This window comes from Zea mays, chromosome 6 (genome assembly GCF_902167145.1).
Source record: "Zea mays cultivar B73 chromosome 6, Zm-B73-REFERENCE-NAM-5.0, whole genome shotgun sequence".
NCBI classification, from domain to species: domain Eukaryota; kingdom Viridiplantae; phylum Streptophyta; class Magnoliopsida; order Poales; family Poaceae; genus Zea; species Zea mays.
In genome coordinates this window covers 156389985-156407436 of record NC_050101.1, presented here as the reverse complement: position 1 = coordinate 156407436, position 17452 = coordinate 156389985, and the positions used below count along the sequence as shown (strand labels likewise).

General features: G+C 43.6%; 2 protein-coding genes across 2 annotated transcripts; one reads left to right on the top strand and one right to left on the bottom strand.

The window, feature by feature from the left end:
• Positions 1–276: 276 nt before the first annotated feature.
• LOC100281191 (oxidoreductase, 2OG-Fe oxygenase family protein) lies at positions 277–7336 on the top strand. The gene is made up of 7 exons (NM_001361084.1): positions 277–1029; positions 3849–3994; positions 4148–4265; positions 5238–5339; positions 5500–5615; positions 6174–6328; positions 6425–7336. The coding sequence occupies exons 1-7, from the start codon at positions 465–467 to the stop codon at positions 6942–6944; spliced, it is 1722 nt and encodes a 573-aa protein (NP_001348013.1). The 5' UTR covers positions 277–464; the 3' UTR covers positions 6945–7336.
• Positions 7337–14252: 6916 nt separating this feature from the next.
• On the bottom strand, positions 14253–15553 carry LOC103631516 (uncharacterized). Its single transcript, XM_020540135.1, has 5 exons — positions 15416–15553; positions 15151–15331; positions 14937–15062; positions 14448–14825; positions 14253–14357 (listed from the first exon to the last, which is right to left on the bottom strand). Exons 1-5 carry the CDS (start codon positions 15472–15474, stop codon positions 14253–14255), a joined length of 849 nt encoding a protein of 282 aa, XP_020395724.1. The 5' UTR covers positions 15475–15553.
• Positions 15554–17452: the final 1899 nt, after the last annotated feature.

The following is a 17452-nucleotide window of genomic DNA, read 5'->3' as shown; positions in this document are numbered from 1 at the left end:
ACCCTCAGGACTCAGCCACTCAGGAGCTCCGGCGGTCCGGCCGGTGGGTGGCGCGAGCGGTCCGCACGCGACGCGCCCCAGTTGCCCGCCTCCCCCGTCGTAGCCCGTAGGCCGCAGGCATAAAAGCGACCCGGACCTTTTAACTAACCGCAATTCAACCTCTACGCCGGATCCGCGCCCGCTAGGCTCCGGCACGCCGCCACGTCACCCGCCTGGGGCTGGCACCGGGCACCCGCCGAGGTATTTATACGAGCGCCCCGGGCGAGCCAGCGACCCGCATCGTCTTCCTCTGTTTTGCCAGGGCCAACCAAGCCAACGGGTCGAGTTGAACCAACGCCATTACGAGAGAAGAGGGGTTGGGGAGGTAGACGAGTGGCGTAGGGAACTCGGTCGTGGGGCGGTAGAGTGAGCGAGTGAGAGAGAGGCAGGGCTGTCACGAGCGTGGGCAGGCGATCGCGGGAGCGATGACGACGGCGGCCGGCATGCCGGGGTTGCCGGTGGGCTCGGCCGCCGCGGCTGGGGTTCCCGCGGCGCCCGAGGTGGCGGCCAGGGACGCGGTGATCGGCTGGTTCCGCGGCGAGTTCGCGGCCGCGAACGCCATGATTGACGCGCTGTGCGGCCACCTGGCGCAGATCGGCGGCGGCGGGCCCGAGTACGATCCCGTCTTCGCCGCGATCCACCGCCGCCGCGCCAACTGGTTCCCCGTCCTCCACATGCAGAAGTTCTACCCCGTCGCGGACGTCGCCGCCGAGCTGCGCCGAGTTGCGGACGCCCGCGCCGCCGCAGGGTCCTGCTGCTACTCCGAGGAGGCCGCGTCCACGGTGATCCACGAGCCCATGGAAGAGGCTGAGGCTGAGGCTGAGGCTGAGCCCGAACCCGAGCAGGAGCACGAGCAGGATCCGGCACCGGCGGCCGAGCTGGCTGACGGCGCCGTGGAGTACCACGAGCCGGACGTGGAAGTTGATTCATCGGGAGATTCGTCGGAGCGGAAGCCCCCCTCCACCGAAGATGACACCGTCGCAGACGGACGTAAGTACAAACACTCTCGACCGGCAAATTAAATCCTCCCGTGCTCGTGTCAATTAATTACCCTGCCTGCTGCATCCCGTTCCGCATTCGAATTTGCCGAAGACATCGTCGTTTCCTTAGCCAACGCCCGCACCCGTGTAGAGCAGAGTTCCTAAAATTGTCAAAATAAAATTTCGGCCACTTCGTAACTTTTGGATCCGGTAGCCAGGTGTGGCTTCCTCCGCAAGTTTTTTCCCTTAGTAATCTCCTACCTTTTGGGCCTAACTATAACGGGATGAGTAATGTCTTTTTTGGGAATTCTATTTATGTTTTCGATTCAGGAGGTTAACAAGCTTCCAGATTACGCTTAATCATGGCACTATTGCTTAAAGCTGCACAGGAGCATTGGTTCATGTGAAATGGGAATGGAGATGGCGCACGGGTCCATTTCTTCTGGTGGTTAGTGGAAAATTGGAGCGGAGGTCCAATAATTCTTCTTCGTGTCCATGTCCATTGTCCAACGAGTCACCATCCTCTCGGTCAATCCTGGCCGTCGGAGAAGGTAGTACCCGTGAAAAGGGATCACGGGTCGCGGGAGTGGAAAAACCCTAATGCTTTTCCTCCGACGGCGTTTTATTTACCTCCTTTTCCGGCTTGATCCGCCTCCACGCGGCCACCCTTTTGCCCTGCCCTGGTCCCGCGGAAAAGTACCGGTGGCAGTACGGCGGCCTCTTGTAATTACGCGATGCGTTTACTGTAGCTGCATCGCCGATTAATGATGTTGGCGTAGGAGTAGTTTATTTATTAAACGTGCAGTGCAGCTATGGGCGCTCGGGCGCCTCCGCCCGACCCGTCTGGCCGAGGGCGGCCAGCGGCCTCGAATCCATCGTTGCGATTGGGCATTCCGGCATGGTTAGGTCTGGTTCGTGCAAGTGTGCAGCGGTGCTGCGTTTGGCTGTTGCTCTGTCTGCAAATTGGGCGTGGCTTTAGAATATTGCTGCCCATGTGTCGCTCTCAGATCGATCGGCGCAGGACTTGGCACACACACGGTTGGCCTCGACGGAACTTGTGACTCCTCACTTGATGGAGCGAGCGGTCGGTCGGTGAGTGCCACACCCACACCACACGGATGCCAGCCTTGAACTCGAGCTCTGCAGCTGCGTGCCTCTGGAGTAACTCGAGTTAATGGATCCACATGAACCCGCACCACGCCACCACCGGGAGACCGACGACCTGGCCCCATATCGGTTTCCGGGTGCCATAGGAGTCTGTATCTGGTGCCGCGCCGATTGGATCAGCCGAAGCCGCCCCCGGCAGCCCGGGCGCACATGTGGTCGCCCGTGGGCCGTGGGCGACTGTCTCGCGGAACCCCGGCCAATCAGCCGAATGTACTGTGACTCTCTGAGGGGTCCCGTCTGCTGGGTTTCGCGAAAGAACTTCTTGTCTCCGGACGCCATGTTGCTGAAGGTGGTGGACCGTGGCGGCTCCCGTCGAGTATTCAGCCGATAGCGCGGCCGTCAGTGTAGGTGTGGCGTAGGGACTGGAGACCGGACAACTTTTGGGAGTTTCCTGAATTTCTTTGCACATGAACGATCGAGCTGTACCACTGAATTGATTATTGGGTTACAACAGCGTCGCTGGTGTATGCGCTGTCCATTGATGATGGCATGATGCCATCATGTTCCAAGCTTTGTCCACATGTTGCTGTTGTTAGTCAGCTTATCTTTTTGCAACCCGTCTCGATTTTAGAAGATTTCAGTCGTCCTCTCCCAAAACTCCCAACCGATGGACTATGACTTTCTTTTTTAAAATGAAAGTAGATGGAAAAAAATTCGTGTGTTTCTTGTGCGTGCGATGGACCATTGCGAAAGCTAAAAAGAAAAAGGAGAGAATGATATAAGTAGAGCGGGTTACTGGAGTATCATCTTTTTATACCTGTCCTTGCCCAATAATTGAACATGTATACTGCTGCTGGTGAGCTGGTCCCTGCTTTCATTCGGTTCGTGCACGGTGCACCTACATATCTATACTACAATGCCCGTGTTCACTTCTTTCAGCTTTGGCGAATCTCGTCTATGCGCTCTCCTCTTTATCATATATATTCATATATCGAGGAGGACACTTTTTCCCCTCCAATCATGCTATAGTTTCTATAAAGGACAAACCTAGTGGAGTGGTGAAAGCTGTCTCACCGAGTCACCAATTGTGGATTTGAAGTAGCATGTCCGTATTTACTTACAGGGAAGGCTTGTCTCGGTTTTTTTCTTTATCAGATCCTACTCATGTCAGAGCCTCCGATACTGGGCAAGCCCATGCTATACTCCGTAGAAAGTGACACCAAAAGGGTGCAGCAGCTTGAGATTCAACAAAAAAATGAAATCAGTTCTTTCTGGGTTATGATTAATATTTTGAAGATTCAACGGGTGATAAAAGCAGCATATCACAGAACGATATGTGAGAATTTGAACGGGCCATAGATTGGACCGGTTGTTGCTGATCGAGGGACCTTGCCCCCTAGAAAACTCCCAAGTGATGATTTAATCATGCCATGCGAGAAGAGTGAGGATTAAGTACAGTCTGTATTTTATTTTACTGAAATGTTTGTGTTCTTGGATCCGTTTTTCTCTCCCTCGAACACTTGTATCCGTAGGCGTTTTAATTTATTTTTCTTGCTTTCTCCTAAGTTAAAAGTTTTGATACCCAGCAATAAGAATGTTATGTCCTAAATGAGATAGTTTCGTTGAAGAATTTGGTGTCTATTTGCTTTTTTACTGCAAGCCGTAGTATATATATATCCAACAATGGTAGGATAGCCTCTGAGGTTATATATTACTTAGCAGATCATACTGATCAAGGATCTCAAGGGGAACACAGCCTACCAGAGAGCTATCCCATCTGCTCTGACCACGAGGAGTGCATTGCCCGTCCTGAGAGGATCAAGATCCAGAAAGGTTTCGTGGCCAAGGAATCCGTGAAGGGGCACATGGCGAGTTCCAACTTTACACCACTCGGCAATCTTTCTGTACAGAAGGACTAGGAGATGCTGTAGGAAGTAGTAGCACTTCTATTCATCTTAAATTTCATTTCATCTGAATAGACTCTTTTCTTACTGATGTTCATGACCATTTTCTACAACCAGGTTAATGTCGTGAAAGGCTTGAAGATATATGAAGATGCGTTTACGACATCAGAGATCATGAAAGTTGCAGATTTCATCAACGAAATTCGTCAGGCTGGCAGAAATGGAGAACTTTCAGGTAAGTTGTGTTCCTATTGCTTCAGAAGTTCTCGTTCATGAAGTTCACCCATATGTCTAAAAGATTTAGTATTATTTTTTCATTGTGTTTGTGTACTTCTATTAGTTTCCATAGCTAACATGTGGTTATTTCTCCAAAAGAAAATAAATCTGCGGTATCATCAATTGATGCTTTAAGATACCAAAATGCTTTATGCAAAGCATCTAACTGTGGTCCTAGTTCAGGCTATCATTCATTACCTTTTCTTTCATTGCTGGTTCTTTTTGTCTTATATAATCTTGTGCTAACTGGCTCATAGATCTGGGGTCCTAGGTCCTAGCAATTGTCGCCCCCATATTATAGAAATAAAAAAGTATATAAGATTTTGAAATTTATAACTAGATTACTAGTACTAATCTATCTTCCTAGGTACAGTAGAACATGAATCTAACAATCAAAAGTAAGCTTATCAACCTAGCGACTAACACGCTGACCGATTTGGCATGTCTTTCCTTATCTTTAGCCAACTTAAAAGTTTACCTCTTAATGAAAAGAAACACCTTTGAACTGAATATATAATTTAATACTAGTAACGTATTAGATCACTTCTTTTTTATTGGAATAGGTCGTGCCAAGCCATGGTAACGTCCGTCCAAAGTCGTGCACAACAAAATGTTGATCCAAGTAAGACCTCAACTGACCTCTTAAGTTCCTGACTATGCTGACCCCTCCTTAAGAATTGACATAGAACCCACTAATTGGGTACTCTTCCATTGGGTTTTGGCTGAAATCATCACATCCAAGTAAGCTACCTGAACTTGGAAACCACGACTTCTTTTCTTAGCTCTGGTCAGTGTGTTCATCTATTTTATCTCTTGAAATGTGAACTGTATGTTTACGTGTTCAGTAAAATGAGTATCTTGCAATTGCCTTGGTGCAATTTCCTTGTCCACTCCGGTGCTTATTATATATCTTTTTTCTTTTCAATTTTAGGTGAGACTTTCATATTCTTCAACAAGCAGATCAAAGGAAACAAGAGGGAGATCATACAGCTTGGTGTACCGTTATTTCAACCTACCACAGAGGATGCTAATTGTATGTTCCGAAGACTCAATACCTCGTTTTGTTCAACTTGCTCACACTGGCAAGAATATGCTTTCTGTGCATAGCATATTTATATGACTATGGCATCTAAAGACACTGAAATGCCTTGAGAATGATGTCACAAATGTCCTCTTTTTCTCCTTGTCCACAGGTCACACAGAACCAATCCCCCTTGTCCTGCAGGCTGTCATTGACCACCTTGTTCTTTGGCGTTTAATACCAGAAAGCAGGAAACCAAATAGTGTCGTCATCAACTTCTTCGATGAGGTAGATGTTGATGTTTTATTATTATATAAATAAACATCACAGCACAAACGATGAAATCAAATGCTCTTTCGCTTCTATTAGTGATAATATCTGTGCAGATCTTGTACCTTTCACCCGAGCTGAATACCTCTTTCAGAACACTGAGTGTGGCTTAAATTTACAATACACTGAGTGTGGCTTAAATTTAAAACGTTATTTTATGTATCCCTTAAAACACACTGTTTACTATCCTCTAGTGAACCTACAATTGGCCAATTGTGGGACCAGGTAAAAACGGATTTGAAAAACAATTGTCTGACACTGTCAACTTTACATTTGATTTAGAGAGTAGCAAAAACTAGGGGTGAGATTATAGGGTTGACAATCTGAAGAAAAAAAGATGTTAAATTACTGACACAAATTTGTTATTAACACTAAGAAATTGTTAGCCGGACATCTGTGTTGTGTTCTCTAGCATGGATAGATGATAGCACAGTTTTACAAACATCAAATATCCCTTGCATTGCTTGGGCAAGTGTCATTTTTAGGCTCTCACAAGTCAGTTAATCTGCTTCGCAGGATGAACATTCGCAGCCCTACTTCAAGCCTCCCCATCTTGACAACCCCATTTGCACTCTTCTGCTGTCTGAAACCACGATGGCATTTGGCAGGTCACTTGTCACTGACAGCAACGGTAACTACAAAGGACCTCTCACACTTTCACTAAAGCAAGGGTAAGCGTAACAATTGCGTTATTTATTTGATCATACTACTGTATAAGATGAAACATAAGGCTTATGGTCATGGAATCGCGTTCCAAAAATCTGCAGGTCCTTACTAGTGATGCGTGGGAACAGTGCCGACATGGCGCGACATGTGGTGTGCCCGTCGTCCAACCGGCGCGTGAGCATCACGTTCGCAAGGGTGAGGCCATCGACGCCGGTGGACATGAGCCCACTCCCGTCCCCCACCAAGGCCATGACACCCTGGCAGCCGCAGCCGGTCACGGCCTCCCAGGTGCCGTCGCCCGTGAGCATGACGCAGAAGCCCCCGGTCAGCGGTGCCATAATCGGTTATGCCCCGACCCCGCAGGCCGTGCTGGCGCCCGCAGCCTGGGGCATGGCCATGCGCGCGCCCGTCATGATGGTGGCTGCAGCGCCTGCGAGGCCCATGGTGATGGCCTCATCGGGCACCGGCGGCGGCAACATCAGCAAGCGGATGGGCCGCAGCGGCACCGGCGTGTTCCTGCCTTGGACGGTCGGCCCGAAGCGGTACAACAAGCACCTTCCACCGCGCATCCAGAAGCGCCGGTTCTCGGCGATGATGTCGCCCATCGAGGCGCAGGGCTGAGGACCCGCCCGACGTCATGTCGCCGTCAAACCGAACGGCCAAGATCAAGTAGGACCCGGTGCAACGAGCCACCGTTTAATTCCTAGGGTTCTTGGAGTGTTTTTTTTTTCTCTCTCGTCGTCGAGTCAAAAAAAGAAAAAAGAAAAGAAATGGTCAAAACGCGCGGACAGTGAGTTTGGACGTCTGTGTATTTCGGTGACCTGTGTTTTTTTTTTTCTCTGGAGGGCTTTTGGTCCGCATGTAATTTAGCCGGGTTTGTGACTTGTGACTTTGTGAGTGAGTAGCGGAGTTTAGAAGCGGTAGAAGAATATGGGTCTAGGGATAGGTGAAGTCAGAATCAGGACAAGGTTTTTCGTTTGTTTTCATCCTTCTTTTTTCAGTTTTTTAAGATGATGCTTTTAGTTTTGCTATATCCTCGTCTTTTCCTTTTTTTTTTCGTACCCTATTTTTCCGTACCGAGAAGAATGTTGACATGCATATATGCATTTCATGCTGAGTTTGAAGTTCTATAAGCAAAAGATGCATCTTGTGTTGCCCACTTACTGGACGTCAATCTTTTTGCTTATATCTTTAATCTTGAGGTCTTGTTTGGTTATTTCGAATTGAAAGAAAAATGATCTCAATATTTTTTAAATCGATTTTGGTGTTTGACGTCCATTATAAATCACATGGACTAACTAATTTGGCTAATTGCTATTTTTCTCATGTGCATAAAGTTCAACATAAACATAAATAAAAAGAGTTGAATGAATTCTATAAAGTTTGGAGCATAAAAGAATGGGTGCAGCCAGTGTCGCACCGGACAAATGTGCACTGGACACTATTCGGTGCCCCAGGCTGTAGCCCTCGCTAGGTTTTCTCATAGCCTCTCCACTAAAACTCATCGGACTGTCTGGTGAGCCAACGGAGCAATGGTCAACTTTGCCAACGATCGACTGCGCTGATGAAGGAACAGTGCAGAAGTCAGAAATCAGAACTGCCAAGTCAGAACGCACCGAACTGTCCGGTGCCGCAAGAGGACAAAGGACTTCAACAGTCAACAGCTCCAAACTCCAACGATTGGGTGACGTGGCACACACCGGACAGTAAATAGTGCCATGTCCGGTGTACCACCGGACAGTCCGGTGTGCCCATCAACAGCAAAGTCAGCCAACGGCTACGAAGTGGTTGGAGGCTATAAATACTTCCAACCACCTCCATTCAAGTCATCCAAGCCCCATACACTTCTCATTCAATACAAGAGCAAAAGCGTACACTCCAATACACAATCAAAAGATCAAATCCTCTCTAAACTTCAAAATCAACTCAAGTGCTTAGTAACTTAAGAGAGGGTGTTTTGTATTTCTTTTGTTGCTTGGATTGCTCTCTTCTTCTCACTCTAAGGACTAATTTGGTGACCAGGGATCACGGGGGGATTGGAGGGGATTGAGGAGAAAATTAGTTTATTTCCCCCTCAATCCCCTCCAATCCCCCGTGATCCCCTTGTCACCAAATTAAGCCTAATTCTTTCTATGTGCTTTGTAAAACTAGCAAGAGACACCTAATTGTGTGATGATCCTTGCGGGGTCTTAGTGACCCGTGTTGATTAAGAAGAAGCACTCAACCAGTCTAAGTGATCGATTGAGAGAGGGAAATGGTTGGAATAGGCCCCGCCTTTGTGGCCTCCTCAACAGGGAATAGGTTCGTTGGAACCGAATCTCGGGAAACAAATCATCATGTTCATTTGTGTTGATTTTCATCACTCGATTTGTTTTTCCTCTATCATCTCTCTCTAAAGTTCCCTTGCTCATATTGTTTTGAGTTGGCTTCCAAAGTTACCCGCATTGATTGAGCAACTCATAGCAAGAGAAACAATCTTCCGCACTCCGAATTTATTTCTAACACTAACCTCGGGCGTAGTGCGTGTTTAAAGTTTATAATTTTCATGTTTCGCCTATTCACCCTCCTCTAGGCGACCTTCACCCTCCTCTAGGCGACCTTCAAAATTCGTCTCAATCTCACTCAACACTTCAATCCACATGGATTGGTGAAGGTCGCCTAGAGGAGGGTGAATAGGCAAAACATGAAAATTATAAACTTTAAACACGCACTACGCCCGAGGTTAGTGTTAGAAATAAATTCGGAGTGCGGAAGATTGTTTCTCTTGCTATGAGTTGCTCAATCAATGCGGGTAACTTTGGAAGCCAACTCAAAACAATATGAGCAAGGGAACTTTAGAGAGAGATGATAGAGGAAAAACAAATCGAGTGATGAAAATCAACACAAATGAACATGATGATTTGTTTCCCGAGATTCGGTTCCAACGAACCTATTCCCTGTTGAGGAGGCCACAAAGGCGGGGCCTATTCCAACCATTTCCCTCTCTCAATCGATCACTTAGACTGGTTGAGTGCTTCTTCTTAATCAACACGGGTCACTAAGACCCCGCAAGGATCATCACACAATTAGGTGTCTCTTGCTAGTTTTACAAAGCACATAGAAAGAATTAGGCTTGATTTGGTGACAAGGGGATCACGGGGGATTGGAGGGGATTGAGGGGGAAATAAACTAATTTTCTCCTCAATCCCCTCCAATCCCCCCGTGATCCCTGGTCACCAAATTAGTCCTTAGAGTGAGAAGAAGAGAGCAATCCAAGCAACAAAAGAAATACAAAACACCCTCTCTTAAGTTACTAAGCACTTGAGTTGATTTTGAAGTTTAGAGAGGATTTGATCTTTTGATTGTGTATTGGCTTCCGTTAGTGGGCGAAGCCCCAGCCAGGAGACCGATCGGGTCGCGTTCGGCCCACTGGACGCCAGCCTGCGCCATTTATGCATAGGATAGCCACGTATCCCGGCTTACACGCGACATGCAAATACGCACCCATAAATATGTGTACAAATGTGCATAACTCATGCATAAATGGAATCTTTGCATGCCAGGAATCGCGGGAACGAATATTTGCATGTGCTTGCCGGTTACGACTGCATAACGTTGTGATACATGATAGCGTAAACCATGCAAACGTTTAAAATCTACCACCGGATTTGAGATAAGGCAAGACGTGATCTTCGTGCGCGTAAATAAAGGCGCAGTTACGGGAGGAAACTAATACAACTTTACAGCCGCGTCCACGTTCGCTCGTCCATCTGAAATATTGGCGGCGGTTAGCGGCGGCGGAAGTGAGAGGTCCGGCAGGCGATGGGCGGCGAGAAGATGTCCACCACCGGTGCTGGCGATGACATTCTGCCTGTAACATCTGTGCATAAGCCATCAGGTACGTCTGTTTCAATGGACATGCATCCTGTAGCGTCTGCAATCGCCCCATACACAGAGGGTGTCTCTGTTACTCCTCCGGCGGCATTGAGGGCACCTGGACATATCGAAGAGCACACAAAAACGGCAGACGTGGTCGACGCAGAGAAGCACATCCCCATGAGACATATTGGACCGCATGAACAGGACACACCTCATATTCTTCAAAGCCACGTAAGTTCTCCCATGTTACGTTAAATTTAGTCGCTATTGAATCGTAAATGTTAAATTTCTGTGCGCAGCCGGACAATATTGATATAAGATTGATACCTAAAGTCGGTATGACATTTAGTAACGTGGACGAGGCGTATAATTTTTATAGTCAATATGCATACGAGGTAGGATTTCCGTTGAAGAAATATAGGGAGCGGAAGAATTGTAAATGGTTGAACTGTTCAATGGAAGGAAAGAATGCTGAAAGGGTAGCTGGAAATACAAGGATACGTAACACATGTTCGAAACGAACACAGTGCAAGGCTGGGATGAAACTTAAAAAAATCTACGATGATGCTAAAGAGAATGTTATTTCCGTTCGGATTGATCTGGTAAACTATGAGCATAATCATGAATTTTTGAAGAAAGATACAGAAAAAGGGCAATTGCAATGCAACAAAACACATGATCGTGAATATATGGAGTTCCTTAGTGCGATGCAAGAAAGCAGGATTCCACAACATTGCATTATGAATTTTGTTACAGAAATGCATGGTGGCCCAGAAAACGTTCCAATAACCGTGCAGGACATGAGTAACCTGTAAGTGTATTATGCATTGACAATAATTGTATTTTATATTACATAAACAATCGTAATGTGTTGAGTTAGATATAGTGCATAATCATTACATTTTTTGACAGGAAAAAGCATGGCAAAGGGAAAGAAATGCAAATGATGTGTCAAAGCTGTTATCTTTTTTTTCATTATGCAAGAAAGATAATCCACAATTTTTTTCAGACTTTCAACTGGACAAAGAAGGGAAAATTTTAAGCATATTTTGGTCCCATGCTAGCCAGCAAGCCGAGTACATTGATTTTGGTGATGCAATTACATTTGATACTACACATAAGACTAATATGTACGATAAGCCATTAGGCATGTTTGTTGGCTCGAACCACCACCTACAATGCACAATATTTGGGTTTGCTTTACTAGGAGACGAGACAGTTGATACATTCGAGTGGGTCTTCAATACGTTCAAAACATGCATGGGATGTGACGGACCACGAGTGATGTTGACAGGTATGTTGTAATAAAATGGCTCGTAATTATTATGGCACGTACTATATGATATCATATTGGCTTGCATGATGTTATGTAAATTTATCTATTTCAGATTAAGACCCTGCCATGCCAATCGCACTTGGCAGAGTATTCCCAAACACAATACATCGATTGTGTTTGTGGCATGTGCAAAACAGGTATATGCCCCACTTGAATGAATTATATGCAAGATTTGAGGACATGGATTTCAAAACAAGGTTCCAATCTATAATACATCATCCATTGAATGAAATGGAGTTCGAGGCTGCCTGGCAAATGATGCTTGATGATTTCCAGCTACACGAGAACAACACCCTTGCCAGATTATATGAAATACGCAAAGATTGGGTACCTGCATTTTTCAAAGGAGCTATTGTGGTCTTATGGTCTCTACACAACGAAGCGAGAGCATGGACAAGTTGGTGAAGAGTGCCCACGTGGATGCAAACACACCGCTTCATCAATTTGCAAAGCAAATGATGAAGCTCCTGCATAGTAGGAAGATGAAAGAGGCCAAAGAGACACTAGGATGCATGGTAAGTGAAAAAATAATAAACATATGTTTTATGCTATTAAAAACAAAACAGTATTAATACTATATTGTGTAATTTGCAGGGTCAAAAGGATACAACTACATTGTATATGTTTGAAATAAGAGTTGCAAGGGCATACACTAGAGCTGTGATGACAAGGTTTCAGAAGACAGTAAAATATGCAACTGCATACCGAATAGACCGTGATACAGAGGGTGAGGAACATGATTGGGTGGTGAAACATACTACAAGATCAAATAAAATTGTTTGGGGTCAACACCAATTCAAGATAAGGGCTGATGTGGATGCCGGAAAGTATTCATGTGAGTGCAAGCATTGGGAGCATACAGGTATGTTATACTAAACGATTTTTTCTATATAAAATTATAAATTATTACGAATACATAGCTGTTTGCGATTAATATATGACATAATGTATGTTTAATCAATTATAGGTCTATTTTGTGTTCATCTTGTACGCGCTTTCATGCATCTACAAATTGAAAGGATCCCGAGTGAGTATATTTTGCAACGATACACATACTCCGCGCATCAAGATGTGGCTTTTTCAAGAGACGATAGGAATTTGAAAGGAAAAGATGGAGAAACTAGATCATATAGACAGAAGATGTTGCTTAAAAAGCAATGAAAGTAGTACACCATGCGAGTCTGTCTAAAGTTGGGAATGATAAAGCCCTAGAGATGATGGACGAATTATTAGGGTTATTGATGCGTGTGGAGCCTGATATAGGTACTGGTGAGAGTTGTGGCACAAGTGTTTGCGATGACATCCAGGTACGCACCTCGTGATGTTATGAATTTTGCATAATTACTTGTCGATAATGATCCATGTTTGTAATGATGATATAGGTCGAAGCGTATGAAACAGACAAAATGGCTATAGACAACTTACGCAAATTAGATGATGAGAACGAGGTATGGAACAAATCTTTATAATGTATTACATATGCTGCTCTATAAGATTTGTGTCTTCACTGGACTTTGTTTTATTTCACAGGAAATTTTAATGGGGTCTAATACAAATGAATGCAATACTAAGGATGATCAATGTAATATGCCGATATTAACATTGGAACATAACACTGACAGTCGGCTGGTTGATAGTAGTTCTATGGATGTGAAAGCTATAAAGGTGAAAACATTGCTACAATATATGATGACATACGTGAATATAAAATCTGACTTGATATCTTTGTTTTGTAGAAACTGGAATTTCATATGGAAGGTGTAAACTTAGCAAGACCAGATAAGGCCAAGCCTAAGGGAAGAACAATCAAAAGTAGTGAGCAACAAGTTTTAAAATTGGGTGCGAAAGGAGCTAAGAAGATGAGCAGGAATTGCCAGAAATGTGGCATAGCTGATGGTCACAACAACCGTACGTGTTTAACTGTCGAGGATAATAGGGTTCGATTGGCTAACCTATCTGGACGTAAGCAAGGACGACCTCCTGGTTCAAGGAACAAAATCATAGCTGCAGCCCCACAATGGAATGAGACATCAACGTCGAAAAAACGAACGGTGGATGTCGGAGATGATGATTCATCTGGTAGAGAGTAGAAGCCCATAAGATACAAATATTTCCTTATGTAAATGTGATTCCTGTGTTCATTTGACAAATTCCAGAAAGTATCATAAATATACTTGCAAACTGGCATAAACATATGTGTAATTTGTCATAAGCTATTAACAGGTATGCAGCAAACTGAGTGTACATAGACTTAGCATACATGTATGTGAAAAAATGCATAACTCTGCGTTGTGTAATGCATAAGATGGTTAGTCTGTGAACCATGACTGTACAAAAAATGACCCTATTTGCAGTATATAACGCTGATAATGTATATAATAATGTATTGGCATAGAATGATGACTATTGTATCATAAGTGTATGGACAAACATGCATAAGACCCACAATAATTATATCGTAAACTTCGGACAAAAAACATGCATACTTCGAGGTTATTGACATAACAATATTGTACAGGAACCTGGCAGAATCAAATGCAAGAAACACACATTACTATCAAACACATTTTGGTACAATATTCCAGTTTAGAGGTTAGCTGATCCCCAAAGTTGTCATTGACATAAACTAAGAAACGTCTACGGTCTTTGCCCATAATATACACACATGACTGATCTAAAGTTTAGGGAACCATTGTATACAAAATTTATTACATGACCAAACTAAACTACATCCTTTAGACCTTGAATCTTTGGATGTCTTGGAGCAGCGATAATGCTTTGTTCTTCGGGTGGAATGTGATATAATGCAGCGCAAGAGACCGTATCTCACTAGTGTTGCCCTGCAATACAAAAACACTGAGTTAGTTATACCTCTGTTCCATATGTTGCCTTGTGCCAACTATAGAATTAACTGGTAAATTTGTACGTACTGCTTCTATATCTGACCGCAAAGATCCTTCGTCGCATTGATAAAATAGAATGTAACCCATGACATAAAACCCACAGTCATTGGATCCAGCTACCATGTTAGGACAATTTGGGCACAAGTCAATTGTGAAGTTACCAAACTTGGAAAAGCATGTCCTGGGCCGTACATGTTGTATTGCTTTGTTTAATCTGCTCATAATAACCTTAGCCCATGGTAACTTTCTGCCACCTGAGCCCAAATGTGCAAAATGATAGTCCTTCCATGTAGTTCCACCAAGTGTTGGTCCATATGGGTTGGAATCTAAAATATGAATGCACTTCTTGACCTTGTTGACAACATACAATGTCCAATGCCCCCTGCTTACCATGGGGACCATGATCTGACCGTGTAAAAAAAAGCATAAATGAACAATGTAAATTACAAAAGCATAACAATGTGATATGTTCCATTTAAAAGAAATTATGTTTGGATTATGAAATACGATTGTTACCGCTTTGCATTGGTCCAATTCATCTGTCTCAGGCAATGAATTGTCTAGAAGTGTGTGGAGTACAGATTCATCAAAAGGTTGAGGGTTGCGACTGTGTCGTTCCTGTTCCTCAAAGTTGAGTAGTGACTGCAATAAACGATATAAATGGAGTGAGTGTACTTGGGTTCATCTAATTTGTATATGAAAATGGTGTATGTAAGTTACGATAGTTTACCCCAACATTAACATCAAGAATCAAACTGTTCGAACTCATGGAAGTCTGCTGATTTTTTGCATCATCAATAACACATTGGATGAAACACTGCATGAATACATTGTCGAGACACTTCCCATCGGCAAAAGATTCATATATGTCAGAACATGTCGCTGAATATTCACCATAATCTATTATGGTCCTGGGGAATTTTTTATATCAATTAGAGAGGTCGCGTAAAACTACCAGCATATAAACATATTTTGATTTAGTATGAACTTCATACCTGCCGGTGTCAGATTGCAGACCACACAAATATTCGCGTAGAGCTAACACAGTTTGCATCTCCGAATCAAGAGAAGCCTGGCCAACCTGTGGAGTGTTTGTAGCTGGATCGGTTTCAACAGAAACCTAAAAATATATATGAAAATATACATAAAACTCTGTGAACAATTTTGACAACTATAAAGAAAATGAAAATTACTGAGCTGACATAAAGTGGAATATACGTATGTGGAATGAAGTGTCATAAACTGGCATAAAATTAATGAGCTGACATTACTGATACAGATCAAGAGACAGAAATATTCTTGCAAACTGCATAAATGTATGTGTAATTTATCATAGGCAGCTAACAGTTATGTAAAAACTGAATGCACATCTACTTAGCATACATGTATGTGCAAATATGCATAACACTGATTTGTATGATGCATAACCTATTTAGACTGTGAAGCATGACTGTACAAAATCTGTGAACAGTTGAAAACTACAAAAAAATGTAAATTACTGAGCTGACATGTTCAGATGGAGTCTGATCAAAGCATGGACCACTGTCAGGCAAGTCTGTTTCTGCCGCTTGTTGTACGTCGCCAGTAGACTAACAATGATGGTATAAATGGATTACAAATTTAGTAAACTGCTAATGAGAATATAGAAAAACCACGAGGGGGTTTACTCATACCTTGATTTGCGGAGTCGCATCAAATATCGGCGCGTCAGGATCCATATGTGGTGTTGCTTTAGGAGTGACGTTTGTATTGGTCGGCATGTTCTTGGCACCGTCACCATGTTTACCCTGAAAAAATTGTAATGGTTATATGCTATTTAAATAAAACGATGAATACAACCCTATAATGAAAAATACAATTAATAAGAAAAACATTACCACTGAGGTTGTAGGTGTTTTGTTCTGTTTCGTTATATTTGTATGAACCAGTGAATCAATATCAGCTTCATCGGGGCAACTTTCTAATAGTACACGAATATGTTGTTGCCTTAACAGTAATTCATGTACCTGTGTGTCTGTAAACTGCGTATCCTGCTGAGAAACTGGAGTAGACATATCGGGTACAGTTGGGGGGCGGACACGTACATCCTTCTGTACGTGTCATGTAAACAAAAAAACATTGTTTAAAATAATGACATCAAAACGATATCGATAAATGATCGCATAACTTTTTTATATTGACGTAAAGACATTAAACTGACTAACCAGCTGTCTGGGGAAGAATATCATCTGATTTTGAAGTGGTTTTCTGCACACCATAAGCATCTTCGTTGTCACCCGCCTCAGCACGGAGGACCTCATCAATTAACTCGCCAAAAACATCAGATAGATTGTATTGTTTCTCAACAATCTGCTGAAGAGTCTGTTTAATAACTGAACACGCCTTACCAACCTCCGCATCAAAATGTGACAGCTTCTCTATGAAACCCAGGCGGTGGCGGGATGGAAGCTGATTCAGCTTGCTTGATATCAAATCCCTGATGAGCGGGAGTTCGATGTGAATTGAGTGCTGTCCAGATGGGTCAGGACGAGGTACATCAAAAGTGTTGGTCCTGGTCTTATGCTGTTGTAAATTGAAAATTATTAAGTAAATATATAGCATATCACTGAATATTATGTTGAAATTCTATGACAAACAAATATATAAATAGAATCATGCCTTGAATTGTGCTTCAACGGGTGGTACAGCTGTGTAGCAGGTCTCTGAGGAGCTTCGGAACTAAAAAAAGGCGTGAAAGATGGAGTAAAACTTATACAAACATATTAAATTGATAAATGAGATTCATATGTTTAATGGAAAATGCAAAAAAACATCACAAATATGCTTACAAACGGGCATAAAGGTATGTGAACGTTATCATATGCATGTAAAAAAATGATTGACACATAAAAAAATACCGAGCAATGTCCAAATGCTTCTTCTCCTTTGCGTATCTTGCCCTTGTCAGCTCTTGTCAGGGCTTGAATAATATTCCTATCAAAGTATTTGATTCGTGGTGTTCCACGTTTGTTCTGGGGTGCCGCTGAGTCATG

Coding starts and splice junctions, on each gene's coding strand:
- LOC103631516 (XM_020540135.1), bottom strand. CDS start 15,474: ATGCAAACTGTGTTAGCTCTACGCGAATATTTGTGTGGTCTGCAATCT. Junction 14,826..14,936: donor AATTGGACCAATGCAAAGCG/GTAACAATCGTA, acceptor TTACACGGTCAG/ATCATGGTCCCCATGGTAAG. Junction 14,358..14,447: donor TGCGGTCAGATATAGAAGCA/GTACGTACAAAT, acceptor TTTGTATTGCAG/GGCAACACTAGTGAGATACG.
- LOC100281191 (NM_001361084.1), top strand. CDS start 465: ATGACGACGGCGGCCGGCATGCCGGGGTTGCCGGTGGGCTCGGCCGCC. Junction 4,266..5,237: donor CAGAAATGGAGAACTTTCAG/GTAAGTTGTGTT, acceptor TTTCAATTTTAG/GTGAGACTTTCATATTCTTC. Junction 5,340..5,499: donor TACCACAGAGGATGCTAATT/GTATGTTCCGAA, acceptor CCTTGTCCACAG/GTCACACAGAACCAATCCCC.